A 16,271-nucleotide genomic window follows, 5' to 3' on the forward strand; every position below is an offset into this window, starting at 1 on the left:
ATACAAGTTGGATGATGCAAGACGTCAAAGGTCCAAAACATGAGTAAATTAACAACAGAACGGTTTAAAAAGAAAATTCATGATTTGGAATGGCCAAGTCAGAGTCCAGACCTTAACCCAATTGAGATGTTGTGGCATGACCTGATGAGGGCTGTTCATGAAAGGTATCCCAGAAATACCTGAGGGGGGAGGAGAAGATGGCGGAGCAGCGCAGCGTGCACGGCTACTCCAAATTGATATCGTATTTGTGAACTAGGATGCTGTGCACAATCCTGATTTGATGGAGACAGCCGTGAGAAGCATGGAGGAACATCTGCAGAAACTTCTGAAATGCCTGCTTTGCTGGCACTGCTACTGTGCGATCGAGAACCGGAGAGGGGAAGGCCCCAAATCCTCGGCTTTGCCTATTGCCAGGGCCGGGGTTGAAGCACTCGGCAGAGATGGTGCTCAGTGTCAGAGAGCTGGTCGGAGGTTCGAAGTTTTTGGAGGGACTTGGAATCGGACTGTGGTCGGGGTGCTTCCAGGATACTGCATCGGCAAGTTCATGGCGCTGGAAGCTTCCTTCAATCGTCTGCGTGAGATGATGGGACTTTCGAGAGACTTTGAGACTTTTTTACCGTGCCCATAGTCTGTTCTTCTATCAAATTACAGTATTGCTTGCACTGTTGTAACTATATGTTATAATTATGTGGTTTTTGTCAGTTTTTTTAGTCTTGGTTTGTCTTGTGTTTCTGTGATATCATTCTGGAGGAACAAATTGTATCATTTCTTAATGCATGCATTACTAAATGACAATAAAAGAGGACTGCGTGTCCTCCTAATCTAATCTAATCTAAATATAAGAACATAAGACATAGGAGCAGAATTAGGCCATTTGGCCCATCAAATTTGCTCCACCATTTCATCATGGCTGATCCATTTTTCCTCTCAGCCCTAATCTCCTGCCTTCTCCCCATATCCCAATGAAGTCACCCCTCGTTCTTCTGAATTCTTGTGAATAAAGGCCCAGAGCCATCAAACACTCTTCATATGACTAGCCGTTCAAACCTGGACTCATTTTTGTGAACCTCCTTTGAACACTCTCTAGTTTTAGCACATCCTTTCTGCTCCTTTCCCCAAACTGCTCAAAATACTCCAAGTGAGGCCTCACCAGTACTTTATAAATAACATCCTTGTTTTTATATTCTAGTCCTCTTGAAATGAATGCTAACATTGCATTTGCCTTCCTCACCACAGACTCAATCTGCAAATTAACCTTTAGGGAATCCTGCACTAGCACTCCCAAGTCCCTCTGCGCCTCAGTTTTTTGTATTTTCTCTCCATCTAGAAAATAGTCAACACTTTCATTTTTTTCTACCAAAATGCATCACAATTCCCAACACGATTCAGCTAAGGGCTCTTTTACCTTAAGCTCTCTAATCAACTCCTGATCATTGCAGAACACCCAATCCAGAATTGCTGATCCCCTAGTGGGCTCCACCAGGAGCTGCTTTAAAAAGTCATCTCGTAGGCATTCTAGAATTTCCCCCTCTTGGAATCAAGCACCAACCTGATTTTCCCCATTCTACCTGCATATTGAAATCTCTCCATGGCTATTCTATCGCACTCACAGAATCTTGTCTCTGTTCCCCTGACTCGGGAATCTCCTATCAACACTGCAGTTCTCTTCCCCTCTCTAGTCTTCTGAGCCACAGCACCAGACTCACTGTCAGAGACCCGGTCACTGTGGCTCCCCCCGGTAGGTCGTCCACCTCAATAGTATCTAAAGTTGTATACTTATTATTGAGGGGAATGGCCACAGGTGTATTCTACACTGGCTATGTATTTCCCCTCCTTCTCCTGACAGTCACCCGGTTACCTGTCTCCTGCAATCTAGAGGTAAGTACCTCCCTGCAGCTCCTGTCTATCACCTCCTCATTCTCCCATATGAGCTGAAGGTCATCGAGCTGCAGCTCCAGTTCCTTAATACATTCTCTCAGGAGCTGCAGCTCGGTGCACCTGGTGCAGATGTGTTTATCTGGGAGACTTCCCACATCCCACACACGGGAGAAAATACTGTCCCTTGAGCCATTCTCACCAATCTGCTATGCCTTAACAGATGAGAAATGAACAAATAAGGACAGAGAGAGATTAACTTCAGACAATGTACCTCACCCAAACCTGATCTTGCCCGTCAGATGAGCCAAAGCCTCTAAACACCAGCACATTCCAAACGAACGGTGCACGGCTTGCACTTGATTTATTGGCCCTTTCTAATGAATCCCTCTTGCAGATTGGTCGCTCCTCAACCCAGAGAACTGCGGTGAAGCTCTGCCTTTGAAATCTCAATGTCCCTCCTAATTAACAGGTAGTTCTTTTTACACAGCCCTGCCTGACATGGATTGTCCAACTCAGAGAAAACTGGCACAAAGCTCTGCTTTTTAATCTTGAACTGAAACAGTTTTGTATCGAGGATGGTCTAAACTTCCTCCTTACCGTTGCGCAAGTCTGATCAGCAGGTACAGGAAAGGCTTGGTAAAGGTTACTGCTCCTAAAGGAGGTTATACCAGTTGTAAAATATAAGGGTTCACATACTTTTTCCAGCTTTGCCTGTGAATGATTAAACAATGTGTTCAATAAAGTCATGAAAAGTACATTTGCTTGTGTGATTAGTTTAGGCAGATTGTATTTGTCTATTGTTGTGACTTAGATGAAGATCAGACCACATGAGTAATTAATACAGAAAAGTAGGTAATTGCAAGGTTCACAAATTTTTTCTTGCAACTGTAGCTCTCCATTTTTCCTTTCATCCATGTGCCTATCTAAGAGTCTTAAATGTCCCTAATGTATCTGCCACTACCACCATCCCCCAGCAATATAGTTCATGCATTTATGACTATGTAAAAAATACCTACTTCTGATATCTCACTTCCCCCCTCTGCCGCCTATACTTTCCTCCAATCACCTTAAAAATATGTCCTCTCGTATTAGCCATTGCCACCCCAGGGAAAAAACACTGGCTGTCCACTTTACCCAAGCCTCTTTTCATTTTATACACTTCTCCCCTCCTTCTGTACAGACAAAAGCCCTTGCTCATTCAACTTTTCCTCATAAAACCGATTCTCTAATCCAGTCAGCATCTTGATAAATCTCCTCTGCACTCTCTCTAAAGTTTACACGTCCTTCCTAAAATAAGGTGATCAGAACCGAACACAACACTCCAAGTGTGGTCTAACCAGAGCTTTGTAGAGCTGCAACTTTACCTCGTGGCTTTTAATCTATCAACAAAGGCCAACATACCATATGCCTTTTTAACCACCCATCCTATCAACTTGAGGGCTGAGGGTTCTATGGACTTCAAGATCCAGCTGTTCCCCCACACAGCCAAGAATACTGCCAATAACTTTGTACTCAGCCATTAAGTTTGAACTTCCAAAGTGCATCACTTCATACTTTCTTTGCATTGAACTACATCTGCCACTTTCAGACCATCTCTGCACCCTTCAATGGTCCACTGCGACTTACAACAACCTTCTACACTATACACAACACCACCTACCTACCTTCATGTCATCATATGGTTCTTGTTACTGGACTAAATGGACAAGTGTTGGTGTGTAGTCACACAGCTAGTGATTCCATGCAATACGTAAAGGACATGGATGTTGAGAAAATGAAGTACTGTAAATATGTTAAATGAACAATGGAGAGCAAGAATATGTAATAGGAATTCATTCAATATAGAATCACCAAACCTTCCCTTTTAAAGCAGTTTTACATTAGGGAACCAAGGTATTCCCAGAAACCTCCAGATCTGCTGTCATCCTACAAGGAAACTGAGTCTGCCTGATGCAGCTGAGAAACATGCACATTCCAACATAGAGTAACAACAGCTGAAAACAGCTTTAAACCTTTACTAACTAATAAGACAGAAACTTTGCGCTCATGAGTTTTATAATCAATTCATATAAAGAGTACAAATATTACATGGAAATGAAATATGCTTTACCTCGTGGTTAAAAGTCATCTATTTTTTCTCCAGTCACCTCCTTTCCAACATTTGTACTTAAGAACAATGATTCATAACTTTCTAAATGACTGTGGTACACCAAATAAATAACACAAGTTTTAACAAGTTAGGACCCAGAAGTAACCAGAATTGGTGCAAGAAAAGACACTTGAATAAGTACATGGATTAGGGAGGCTGAGACCATAAGACATTGGAGCCTAATTAAACCATTTGGCCCATTAAGTCTGCTCCTGCATTTGATTATGGCTCATCCATTTCCCACTCAACCTCATTCTCCTGCCCTCTCCCCGTAACCTTTCACACCATGACTTAACAACAATCTATCAACTTCCGCCTTAAATACACTCAATGACCTGGCCTCCAGAGATGCTTGAGACAACGAATTCCACAGATTCACCACACTCTGGCTAAAGAAATTCCTCATCTTTGTTCTGTTCTGAGGTTGTCCCTCTGGTCGTCCACTCCCTGACTAAAGGAAACATCCTCTCCAAATCCACTCTATCTAGGTCTTTCAACATTCGGTAGGTTTCAATGAGATTTCCCTTCATTCTTCTAAATTCAGCAAGTAAAGGCCCAGAGCCATCAAACACTCTTCATATAACAAGTCTTTCAATCCCAGACTCATTCTCATGAATTTCCTTTGAACTGTGACGTCAGCACATCCTTTCTTAGACAAGGGGCCCAAAACTACTCACAATACTCCACGTGAGGCCTCACCAATGCCTTATAAAGCCTCAGCATTACATCGTTATTTTTATATTCTGGTCCTTGACTTAGAGCAGGGGTTCCCAACCTTTTTTATACCGTGGACCCCTACCATTAACTGAGGGGTCTGTGGAGACCTGGCTTAGAAGGAAATGGGCCAAAAACTGACAAACAGGGCTAGCTTGATGGACACCACAATCAGCATGGATGAGTGGGGACTCTAAAAACAAAAGCTAATTTCTCACATATGACTCCAGCCACATTACTAATAATTTATTAAAATCTTAGGACAACAACATATTAAAAAGTGTTCAATAATAGGATGCTGATTAGACAAGAGACCTGCTGAAAAAAGCTAACAGCTTTGGGACCTGTAAAAAAAATCTACTTCTAAATACTTGTTAGAATTAATCAAACTAAATTCCAAAGGAATTCAGTCAGATATCTAATCTTTATGAAAGCCTCTGTAATTCTAAAGTCAAGCAATTAAAATTTACAATTTCATACTAGAATGACAGTAGAGGACATTTCACGTAGGAGGCACAGGTTCATGCCTACAATTTGGTAAGGTGACAGTCTCAGAGTGGTCTACACAGCCTGAGAAACTCAGCTGCCAACTCACCCACATATCCTCACAGTTACCTCATGAGCAACATCAACAGTGATCTTGAAGCAAATCTGCTGACCACCCTGCTTGTGACATGGATGACAAAATCATCGGAGGAAAAAAATTTAGGGTTTTTTTTAAACTTGTTACACTTGTACAAACATGATGTTTGCAGTTAAGCAGAAACAAACATTTGGAAGGGAATTTCATCACATAAATTTGAATTTTGCTGACCACAGAATATTTTCCATACAGATTTAAACAGAAGAAAAATATTAAATGATGCTGCTGGAGAAATCAATAACTAAATGGCTGTTCCAGCGTCTGCAGATTTCCTCGTGTTTGGGTGTTTTTAGTTTTGGTTTTACTGAGATATCAATCTTACTTTCGTTTCTGCATGTTTTCTTGAAAGTGAAAGGAAATCCAGTACCATTAATGACAGCAAACACTAGAAAATCTGCAGATGCTGGAAATTCAAGCAACACACACAAAATGCTGGTGGAACGCAGCAGGCCAGGCAGCATCTACAGGAAGAAGTACAGTCGACGTTTCGGGCCCAGACCCTTCGTCAGGACTCATTAATGACAGGTCTACTCTTTGCTTTGTGGAAGCTGTTCCCATCTTTTGATTATGTCACTAAGTGGAACATGTATACATGAGTGAGAGTTTAAGAATGAAAGGAACTCTTGCCAAATTCTCCCAAGAACAGGTCAGGCTGAAAGGCTGTGAACTGCACTCAGTGCAATGAGGAAGGGAGGTGCCAATGAGCAATTAGCAAAGGAGAGACAATGGAATTCAGTATGGTCAGCCATGTCAAAGGCTGTAAAGAGGTCAACTGAATTAAGATCAACAGTGCAACTCACTCACAAAGGATGTTATTTGTAACTTTGATTAGGACAGTTCCGGTTTTGTTGCAGAGGCAGAAAACTGATTAGAGAAACTTAAACATAAATTCCAAGCCAAAAATGGAATTTTAAGTTACAAGTATAATTATGTACATTTCAACACATCACCCTCTGCAACTTCCATATTCTCCAAAGGGATTCTACACCAAATACATCGTTACCTTCCCCATCCTACACACCGCAGAGACACTCCCTCTGAGATTCCCTTGTCCATTCATTCCTCTCCACTAATCTCCCTCCTAGCAGTTATCCTTGCAAGAAGCCAAAGTGATACGCCTGCCCATACGCCTCCTCCATCATCTCCATTCAGGGCCCAAAGCAGTCTTTCCAGGTGAGGCACCACTCCACCTGAGAATCTGTTGGGGTCATCTGTTGTACCCAGTGCTCCCGATGCGGCCTCCTCTACATCAGTGAGACCCGTCGTAAACTGGGGGACCACTTTGTTCAGAACCCCCACTCCATCCGCCAAAAGCAGAAAAGCCAGTCAGTTTCATTCCCATTCGCATTCCCGTTCTGACACGTTGGTGACTGGCAGGATGGAGGAGCAACACCTCATATTCTGTCTGGGTAGCCTACAACCTGATGACATGAATATTGATTTCTCCTTCCAGTTTAAAAAAAAATCCCTCCCCTTTCCCTTTTCTATTCCCCACTCTGGCCTCTTCTTCTCGTCATCTTCTATCACATCCCCCACATTCTCTTTCTCTTCTCTTTTACCCTACCCACCTGACTTCACCTATTCACCTTCTCGCTTCCCTCCTTCCACTCCTCCAACCTTTTTCCTGATTCCGCTTTGCCCCCTCCTTTCCAGTCCTGAGGAAGGGTCGCGACCCGAAACGTCGTCTCTTTATTCATTGTCATAGACGCTGCCTGACCTACTAAGTTCTTCCAGCATTTTGTGCGTGTTGCTTTGGATTTCCAGCATCCACAGAATTCCTTGCGTATACGCACATTAAAAGTTTACGTTGCTAATGCTTAACCAAAACCATGGACGATTGCAAGCGGAATTACTTTGACCACTCCAGCAGCTTCATAGACCTACTTTTAGGCAATGAGGAAAATACATAAGAGCAAACACATATGTGCTAACGTAATTAGCTCCCAGGAGGTAAAGGAACGAATGCCGTGGGCTAAATTGCGAGAAGTCTAGTGATGTTGCAGCCCTTTGGGAGATACAGACTGTTACCAACCCGGGGACTGTACAACTGTTCGGTGCAGCAGACTCCAATCACTGAATGTTTGCCGTTCGTGCACTGACGTTCATGAATGATTGAACTACTCCAGTCTCGCCAGCTGCTACTCGCCGCGCTCCTTGCTCCCTGCCTGCTGCCTCACAGGGCTAATGGATGACCGGTCGCCAGCCCGCCCTCCCGTCCCCGTCCCTTGCCATCCCCGGCTGCCCGGGGCCGCGGCGGCCTAGAGCCGGCCTCCCCCCACCCACCCCGCACTCACCGTGTGTGACTGAAGATTTTGGCTGGCCTCGATCACGCACACCAGCGGCACCGTGTCGTCCAACAGTACCTTACCCGGGCTTCTCTTCTCCATGAGCGCCATTACACGGGCAAGTAGGGCGCTCAACGAGCATGTGAGGGGACAGCAGACGCCGAGTGCGCGCCACCCGCCTGACTGGAACCCAGGCTGCCCGGCCGGCACCGCGAGGACTCCGCCGGGTCCTACACTCCGTCGGCAGCCGAGATCCCGCTGGTGAAATCTCCGCCCAGAATGGCGCCGCAGTTCCTGCATCGGGTGGACCGGAAAGTGAGATCAACATATGCAGTGAAAAGTACCTGATCACGACTATGTAACATATCTGTTTAGGAGTAACTGGGAAGTTATCAGTTCACACCTAAAGATATCCTCGTTTATCCCGTATACACAAACAGAAATCTGAAACGCAATCGGAATCGAAGTAGGGAATTCATGCCATGCAATCCTTTAAGAGTGACAGTTAATGCATCGTTAAGGTATTACATGGTAGTTCATAAATATTTCTTTGTATGCTTGGGAATTAGTTAAAACTGTGACTTAGACTAATATAATAAAAATGCATTCAAAGAAATAGAACCTAAGATGCATCGCGAACGACTTTTTAAATATATTTAATCTTTTGAAAACACTCCAATACTGTATTTGTTTTTGTTTTCCCCATATGTAACTTTGCAATGGTGACCAATCTATGAAAGCAGCCAAATTTGAGGAGGGTATGCCATATTTTTTCCCAGTTTATTCAGTCAAAGGCTTTGGTGAAATTGAAAATGGTCACTCAAGGTATAGCTTTGAAGCTGCCTCTTGCATTTTTAATAAAAATCAGCCATGATCAAAGTGTTTGAAGGGCCTCTTTCTGTGCTGTTGCTCTCTTGTTGCACCGTCTACTTAAGTTATTTTTAATATATACTGCTTATTGTAATTTAGTTTTTTTATTATGTATGCAATGCACATCTGCCACAAAACAATACATTTCACCACATGTGTGAGCAATATTATACCTGATTCTGATTCTCAGAATGAAATTCATATTTATTATCACTCAATAATTTCTCTTTCAGCTCCTCCCGCTGCCTCCAAACTCAAGGGGTAGCCATGGGCCTCTGCTATGTTTGACTTTTGGTTCGCTATGTGGAACAGTCCACGTTCTAAGCCTTCATTAGTAATGCTTCCCATCTCTTTCTGCTCTACACTGAGGACTACTTTGGTGCTGATTCATACACCCATGCTGAGCTCATCAATTTCATCAGCTCGGCCTCCAACTTCCACCCTGTCCTGAAATCCACTTGGTCCATTTCTGACAACTCTCTCCCCTTCCTCAATCCCTTTGCCTCCATCTCTGGAGCCAAAATGTCTACTAATATCTTTTATAAGCCTACCAACTCCCATGGTCATCTTGACTGTAACTCTTCCCATTCTGACTCCTGTAAAAATGCCATTCCCTTTTCTCAGTTCCTTCTGTTCCCAAGGTGAAGCTTTCCTTTCCAGTATATCAGAAATGTCCTCCTTCTTCAAAGAACAGGGTTTCCCTTCCTCCACCATTGATATTCCCTCATCTGCATCTCCAGCATTTCCCAGAATCTGCCCTCAGCCTGTATTCTGGCCGCCTTAGCAGGGATAAGGTTCGTCCATTGTAATCAATGAAGACCTCGACACCATTAGTACTTTTTACGAGGTCGAGTTGCTAGCTCGACACTCAACCCAGCACAGATGGAAAGCGTGCCCGGGAGCGGCCCAACTGGATTTGAACTCGGGAACCTTCGCTCCAGAGTCTGGTGCTGATGTCACTGCGCCACCAGTTGGCTGATGGTGCTGAGATTAGCGCTTGATTTGGATTTAAGAGAGGGAGAGTTGCACTGTGTCAGCCTCACTCTCTCTTCCCAATTCCCATCTGGATCCAGAGGCAAGACAAGAGTCGAGAAGGCTGGAGATGGGACTAGGTGCAGTGGATGACCAGGACACCCTCTGTGTCTTGACCTGCTTCTATATGCTCCACAATGCTTGCAGAGACCGCCTTCTTGAGTGTTGGATCTTCCATTGGTTTTGTCCGCTCAATCTGCTAGAGTCTGTCTTCACATGCTGGGATAGACATCTCCCTATCTCACTGAGGGTTTGAGACCCGTCGGCTACCTTCACCTGGTTTAGCTGGCTTGTCGAAGCCATTGCCCGGGGTGTCGCACGCAAACAGCTACGGGGAGCCACAGGTGAGAGCTGAGTGCCAGGTGGGGACCAAAGGTGGACAAACCACCTTGAAAAGGACGCAACATGTTCCCCCACCACAGGTGCTACCCCTCCCTGAAACCCCAACAGGGATAAAGTTCCGCTTGTCCTCAACTACCACACCATGAGCCTCAGCATCCAACACATCATTTTCCGCAACTTCTGCCATCTTCAAAGGGACCCTACCACCAAACACATAGTTACCTCCTTCCCCCCAACCACTCTCTTCTTTCCATAGGGATCACTGCCTCCCTGATTCACTTGTCCATTCATCCCTCCCCACTAATCTCCCTCCTGGGATTCATCTCTGCAAGTGGGAGAAGTGCTACACCTGCCCATTTACCTCCTCCCTTGCCTCCATTCGTGACCCTGAATAGTCCTTTCAGGTGAGGCAACACTTCACCTGTAAATCTACTGGGGTCATCAATGTATCCAGTGCTCCCGATATGGCCTCCTCTGTATTGGTGAGACCCGACATAAATTGGGGGACTGCTTTGTCGAGCATCTCCTCTCCATCCACAAAAAGCAGGACGGACAACCAAAGTCCACCCAAGGTGGACAACCATTTTAGTTCCAATTCCCATTCCGACATGTCAGTCCATGACCTCCTCTTCTGCCACGATGAGGCCACTCTGCGTTTGGAGGAGCAACTTTGTCTGGGTAGCCACCATCTTGATGGCATGAACATTGATTTCTGCAACTTCCGGTAATTTTTCCCTCTCCCCTCCTCACTTCTTCAATTCCCCACTCTGGCTCCTCTTTTATATCTTCTCCTTACCTGTCCATATCCTCCCTCTGGTGCCCCTCCTCCCTCCCTTCCTCCCATTGTCCACTGTCTATCAGATTCCTTCTTCTCCAGCCCTTTACCTTTTTCACCTATCACCTCCCATCTTCTTACTTCATTCCTTCATTTCCTCCACTCACCTTCTGGCCTGTACTCCTTCCCCTCCCCCCACATTCTTTAATTTTAGATAAAGTCATTTTTCCACTATTGAGTGATTACTTGACAAGTATCAGTCAGGTTTTAGATCAAATCATAGTACAGAAACTGCACGGGTTAAAGTAGTTAATGATTTATGGTTTAATACCGATGCAGATTCTCTTGGACTCCTGTTCTCTGAGATTTGATTGCAGCATTTAATACCATCGATCACAGCGTTCTCATAAACTGCCTTAGTCATTGGGTAGGTTTTCGGGTACAGTACTACCTTACACTTGTTTTAATCTTTTATAACAGGAAGAAAATTCTTTGTTAGCTATGGTGATTGTGCATCCAAAATTCACAATGTTGTGTTTGATGTGCCGCATTGATCAATTCTTGGCCTGTTGTTGCCTTCACTTGACATGCTCCCATTAGGTCAGACTATTTCAAAACAGAAGGTGAATTACCACATCTATGCAGACAACACACAACTGTATTTGTCCATTACACCAGATGGCCTTGAGACCCTACACCCTCTGGTCTGTTGACTTACTAGCATTACAGAATGGATGAGCTTGAATTTCCTTAAACTAAATAAAGGAATTTTGGTTATTGGTAGCAATAAAAAAGTGTGAATCTTAAAAATAAACTGGATTGTTTGGCATTAAAAATCAAGAAAAGAAGTAAAGAATTTAGGTATTATTATTGACTCTGAGCTAAATATCAAATCACATATTAACCATACTATTAAGACTGCTTTCTTTAAGGAACATTTCAAGAGTTTGATTTCTTATAACATCTCAAGATGCAGAAAAATTGACGCACACTTTTATTTTTAGCCGATTAGACTACTGTATTGCACTCTTCAGGATTGCTAAGAAAGATGTAAATTGGCTGCTGCACGTTCAAACTGCAGCAGCAAGAATCTTAACCAAAAAATGAAAATCTGAGCACATTTCACCTGTTTTGGCATCATTTCACTGGCTGCCTGTGCCCTTAGGATCAATTTTAAAATACTTTTAATTGTATATAAGGCTCTGAATAATCTAGTTCCTCTATATATTTGAGTGTCTATCCTCTTACATCCCTAATCATAATCTTAGATCTGCGAATACTGGTTTGCTTAGTGTTCGTAGAGCCAAGCATACAAATGATTGTATAAGAACTGGTGATACAGCCTTTTACTCTGATCCACCAAAAATCTGGAATACTGTATCGACTGAGATAACCCAGGCTAGTACTGTGAAATGTTTCAAAACACTTCTCAAAAACCTACTTCTTTAATTTGGCCTACTTATTGCCTGTTGATGTTGGTTACATTTATATAATTTGGTATATTCAATTACAATTTATTCTATATAATGTTTGTCTAATGATTTTTGACTTTGTCTAGTATTTTTATGACTATTTTGATTTATATTTACAATCTATGTAAAGCACTTTGAACCTGCATCTTAATGTATGAAAAGAGCTATATAAATAAAGTTATTTTTTTTAAATTCTCAGCACAAGCTGATAAAACCTGAACTATGGGCATAGCCAAGCACATTCATTTCTCAATTGCTAGGGACTTTCAGACTGTTCTCGTGGTGTTTAGTATTATGGCTTTCTGAAGATTTACATAAATATTGCTGTGTTGGCCTACTTGTTTAATGCTATTGTGTAGTGACTTTGGGATAATATTATATCCAGATGGTTATTATAGATTGTCCTATCTGTAATAATGGATCAGTGGTAATATAATTTGTAGGACCCTGACTCTAAAACTGGAGCAAGCTTGTATTTATTTACGTGAGTGACGTACTTAGTGAGTACTTTGTTTCAATATTTACCCAGGAAAAGGATATGGAGGACTAGGAGATCAGTACTGAGAGGATAAATATGTTAAGGTGTTTAGAGGTCGAGGAGGAGGAAGTGTTGGGCCTCCTAATGAGCATTAAAGTGGATAAGTCCCAGGGCCTGATGGTTTATTGAAGGAGCAGGAGACGAGATTGCTGGGGCCTTGACCGGTATCTTCCTATCCTCTCTAGCCACAGGTGAGTTCCCAGAGGACTGGCAAGTGGCTAATGTTGTGCCTCTGTTTAAGAAGGGAAGGCGGCAAAATTCTGGGAACTATAGATCAATGAGTCTCATGTCATTTGTAGAGGAATTGCCAGAGAAACTTGTTAGGGTAGGATGCATGAGCACTTGGAAACCCAAGACCTAATTAGGGAGAGCCAGCAGATTGTTGAGGGTAGGGCAGTGGATGTCATCTACATGGATTTCAGTAAGCCGTTTGACAAAGTCCCTCATGTGAGGCTAATCCAGAAGGTTAAGATGCACAGAGCCCTTGGAGAATTGGCTGTTTGGATTCTGAACTGGCTCGTGCATAGAAGAGAGAGGGCAGTGAGTGGGGATCTGTGCTGGGACCTCTGCTATTTGTGACGTACTGTTTGTAAATGATTCAGATGAAAATGTAGATGGGTGGGTTAGTCAGTTTGCAGATGATACCAAAATGGGTGGAGTTGTGGATAGTGCAGAAGGCTGGCAAATAATACAACACAATATAGCTCAGTTGCAGATATGGGCAGAGAAATGGCAGATAGAATTTAACCTAGATACCCAAATTCTTAACCGTGTTACTGAGCAGAGAGATCTTGCCATCCAAGTTCATAGTTCCTTAAAAGTGGCTACACAGGTTGATAAGGTGGTTAAGAAGGCTTATGGAATGCTTGCTTTTATAAGTTGAAGCACTGAGCTCAAAAGTCAAGAGGTTATGTTGCATCTTTATAAAACTCTGGTTAGGCCACATGTGGAATATTGCAGTACAGTTCTGGTCACCTTTCTATAGGGAGGATGATGCGGCTTTGGAGAGGGTGCAAAAGAAGTTTAGCAAGTTGTTGCCTGGTTTAGAGGACATACACTATCATGAGAGGCTGGATAAACTTGGGTTGCTTTCTTTGGAGTGGTGGAGGCTGAGGGGAGATCTGATAGAGGTTTATATTATGAAAGGCATAGTTAGAGCAGACATGGAATGACTTTCGCAGGGTTCAAATATCTATTACGGGGCATGTATTGAAGTTGAGGAGGTTAGGTTCAAAGGGGATGTGAGCGGTAAGTTTTTTACTCAGAGAGTGATGGATGCCTGGAATGCGCTGCCTGGAATGGCAGTAGAGGTAAATATATTAGAGGCTTTTAAGTGATGTTTGGATAGGCACGTGGATGTAAGGAAGATGGAGGGATATAGAGCATGTTGGTAGGAGGGATTAGTGTTTGGGTGTTTTTGATTTGCTTTTTACTGGTTCAGCACAACGTTGTGGGTTCCTGTACTGTATTGTTCTATGTTCTATGTTTGGTGTCTTTTATGAGTTTGCATTTTAAAGCAAGATTTTGGTGAATGATGTTTGCTTCTTGATTGTGCATGTGTAAGTAATCAGACTGAGTTCAAATCAAATCAAATCAAGTTTAATTATCATTCAAACCATACGTGGATGCAGTTGAACAAGACAGTGAGTTAAACTGCTGCAGGATCCTGTAATATGTTGGATTGTTTCTGGTGTCCATCGCATTTTCTGCATTAATCGTTTTGAATTTGTTGGTCTTTTATGATGTATTTTTGATTGTTTTTTGTGGAAATCACCTGGTCCCACATAGCCAGAAGGAATCCCTGTTTCTGGGGAGAGGTCTCCAACTCTGAGCCAGGCATTCGATGCTTCCTTGTTGACATTTCGTCTGTTTAGATTGCAGGGATGTCTTCCATGGTGAGTCATGCTCTCCCATTGGTTAACTTTTTCTCATTTGTCTTCATTTTTCTGGGTCGTGCTTTCAAGTTTAGTAGTGTGTGGTTCTTAACAGTATTCCATATGTTCGTGTGGAGTGCTGAATCCTGTTTTCATTGATGAAAATACATTCTTAAAAGTTTTATTGGACTGTAGCGCAAATTTTTCACGTCTGTTATTCCTCTTCCTCCTTGTGTTGTAGGTAGTGTTAATCGAAGTACATTCCAGTGCACATAGTATTTTCTAAAATTTATTAGTTCAGTTGTTATTTTTCTTTGTAAATTTTCCGGATCAATTTCAGACTAAGATATTATGCCAAAAGAATACATTAATATGGGTATAGCAAAGTGCTTATTGCCTTTATTGTATTTTTACTATTGAGCTCTATGTGGCAGATTTTCTTAACCCTTGAAGTAAATTCTGTTAAGTTTTCCCTTTATCGCACTGTGATCTATTTTCTTTGCCTGTTGATATCACATATACAGCACTTATATGTTTCATATTCATCCATCACTTGTATAGTATCCAATTGGTCTATTTTATAGTCTACTAGCTCTTTTGCACTTTTCTTTATGTTTAATGCTCTGCACTTAACTAGTTCGAAGTTCATGTTTATCTCTTTTGAAAATAGCTCTATTTGAATTCATTGCTTTAGCTTTACTGATGAAGGAACATATAATTTTAAATTGCCCATTTATAGAAGGTGTGTCAAGTATAATTTGTTTGGTTATTGTTGTTATTCGTTTTTATTTTTCTCAGCTCAAGTTGGTAAAACCTGAGGTACGGGCATAGTCAAGCACGCTCATTTCTCAATTCTTAGGAATTTTATTATTATTATTATTCTGGCTTATTCCACCTTCCTTTCCAGTCCTGATGAACGGTCTCAGCCTGGTATCACAGAGAAAGATATCACACAGTCACCAGATGCTGCAGGTGTGGTTTTATTCTTCCTTTCAAAGCATGCATAAAAAGCATTCTCATCAGGCGTTGAGCTGTATCGCTCCACAAGAATGTCAGGTGGACAGAGGAAAAGATTCAAAAACGTTTTCAATTCCTCCTCTAAGAAATATAATACACGTTTCACACTGACTCCTTGGAAATTCTGGCCTGTGACTACCCAAAATGATAAGGGAGCATACAGCACGATATAGAGAGTCTCAAAGCTATATATATGGAGAACACAGAGGCCCTGTGTAAAGACAGGAAGAGCAGATACACCCATACCATCAGCCACACATCCCCCTTCAACAGGGGCATCCCTGTTTGTTGTTCCCTCATTGGCCTCTTGGATTCCACAGAACTGGAGAGGAAGCAAGTCACCTCAATCACGAAGGTCTGCCGTGAGAAGAAATATATTAATTCTCAATGTTTACCAGATTTAACACCATCATTTCTGTTACTTCTCAATCATATCAATTCACTCCCAGTTCAATATGTAAGTCACATGATATTTAAACACTCCCCATGCCAAATGCTAAATTGATTGTACATATGTATATGAGTGTCAGTGTATCTTTAAGAACTGAAACTGGGGCATGATATGTTCTGATACAGCTGTAAGTTGACAATTGTCAACAAAGGATATTTTTGGTGATAGTTCTACATCTGTTATTTGCCTGAGCTAGTAGCAACCCCAAAGGACTTAAAGACACCACAAGAG

At 42.4% G+C, this 16,271-nt stretch overlaps 1 protein-coding gene across 3 annotated transcripts in view; it reads right to left on the bottom strand.

Annotated features, from left to right (window-relative positions):
- The window catches only part of pxk (PX domain containing serine/threonine kinase), a 63,811-nt gene extending 55,346 nt beyond the window's left edge, over positions 1 to 8,465 (bottom strand). Inside the window, exon 1 of one of the 3 annotated variants that reach the window (XR_010020446.1) lies at positions 7,679 to 8,464. Coding sequence is in view for 2 of the 3 variants with exons in the window: in XM_063068010.1 (XP_062924080.1) it covers positions 7,679 to 7,969 (291 nt within the window). In the remaining variant the exon portion in view is untranslated. Of the gene's footprint in view, positions 1 to 7,678 lie in introns of all 3 variants that reach the window. The other 2 variants (XM_063068010.1, XM_063068011.1) reach the window with 2 other exon arrangements.
- Positions 8,466 to 16,271: the final 7,806 nt, after the last annotated feature.

This window comes from Mobula hypostoma, chromosome 15 (assembly GCF_963921235.1).
Source record: "Mobula hypostoma chromosome 15, sMobHyp1.1, whole genome shotgun sequence".
Classification (NCBI taxonomy): Eukaryota; Metazoa; Chordata; class Chondrichthyes; order Myliobatiformes; family Myliobatidae; genus Mobula; species Mobula hypostoma.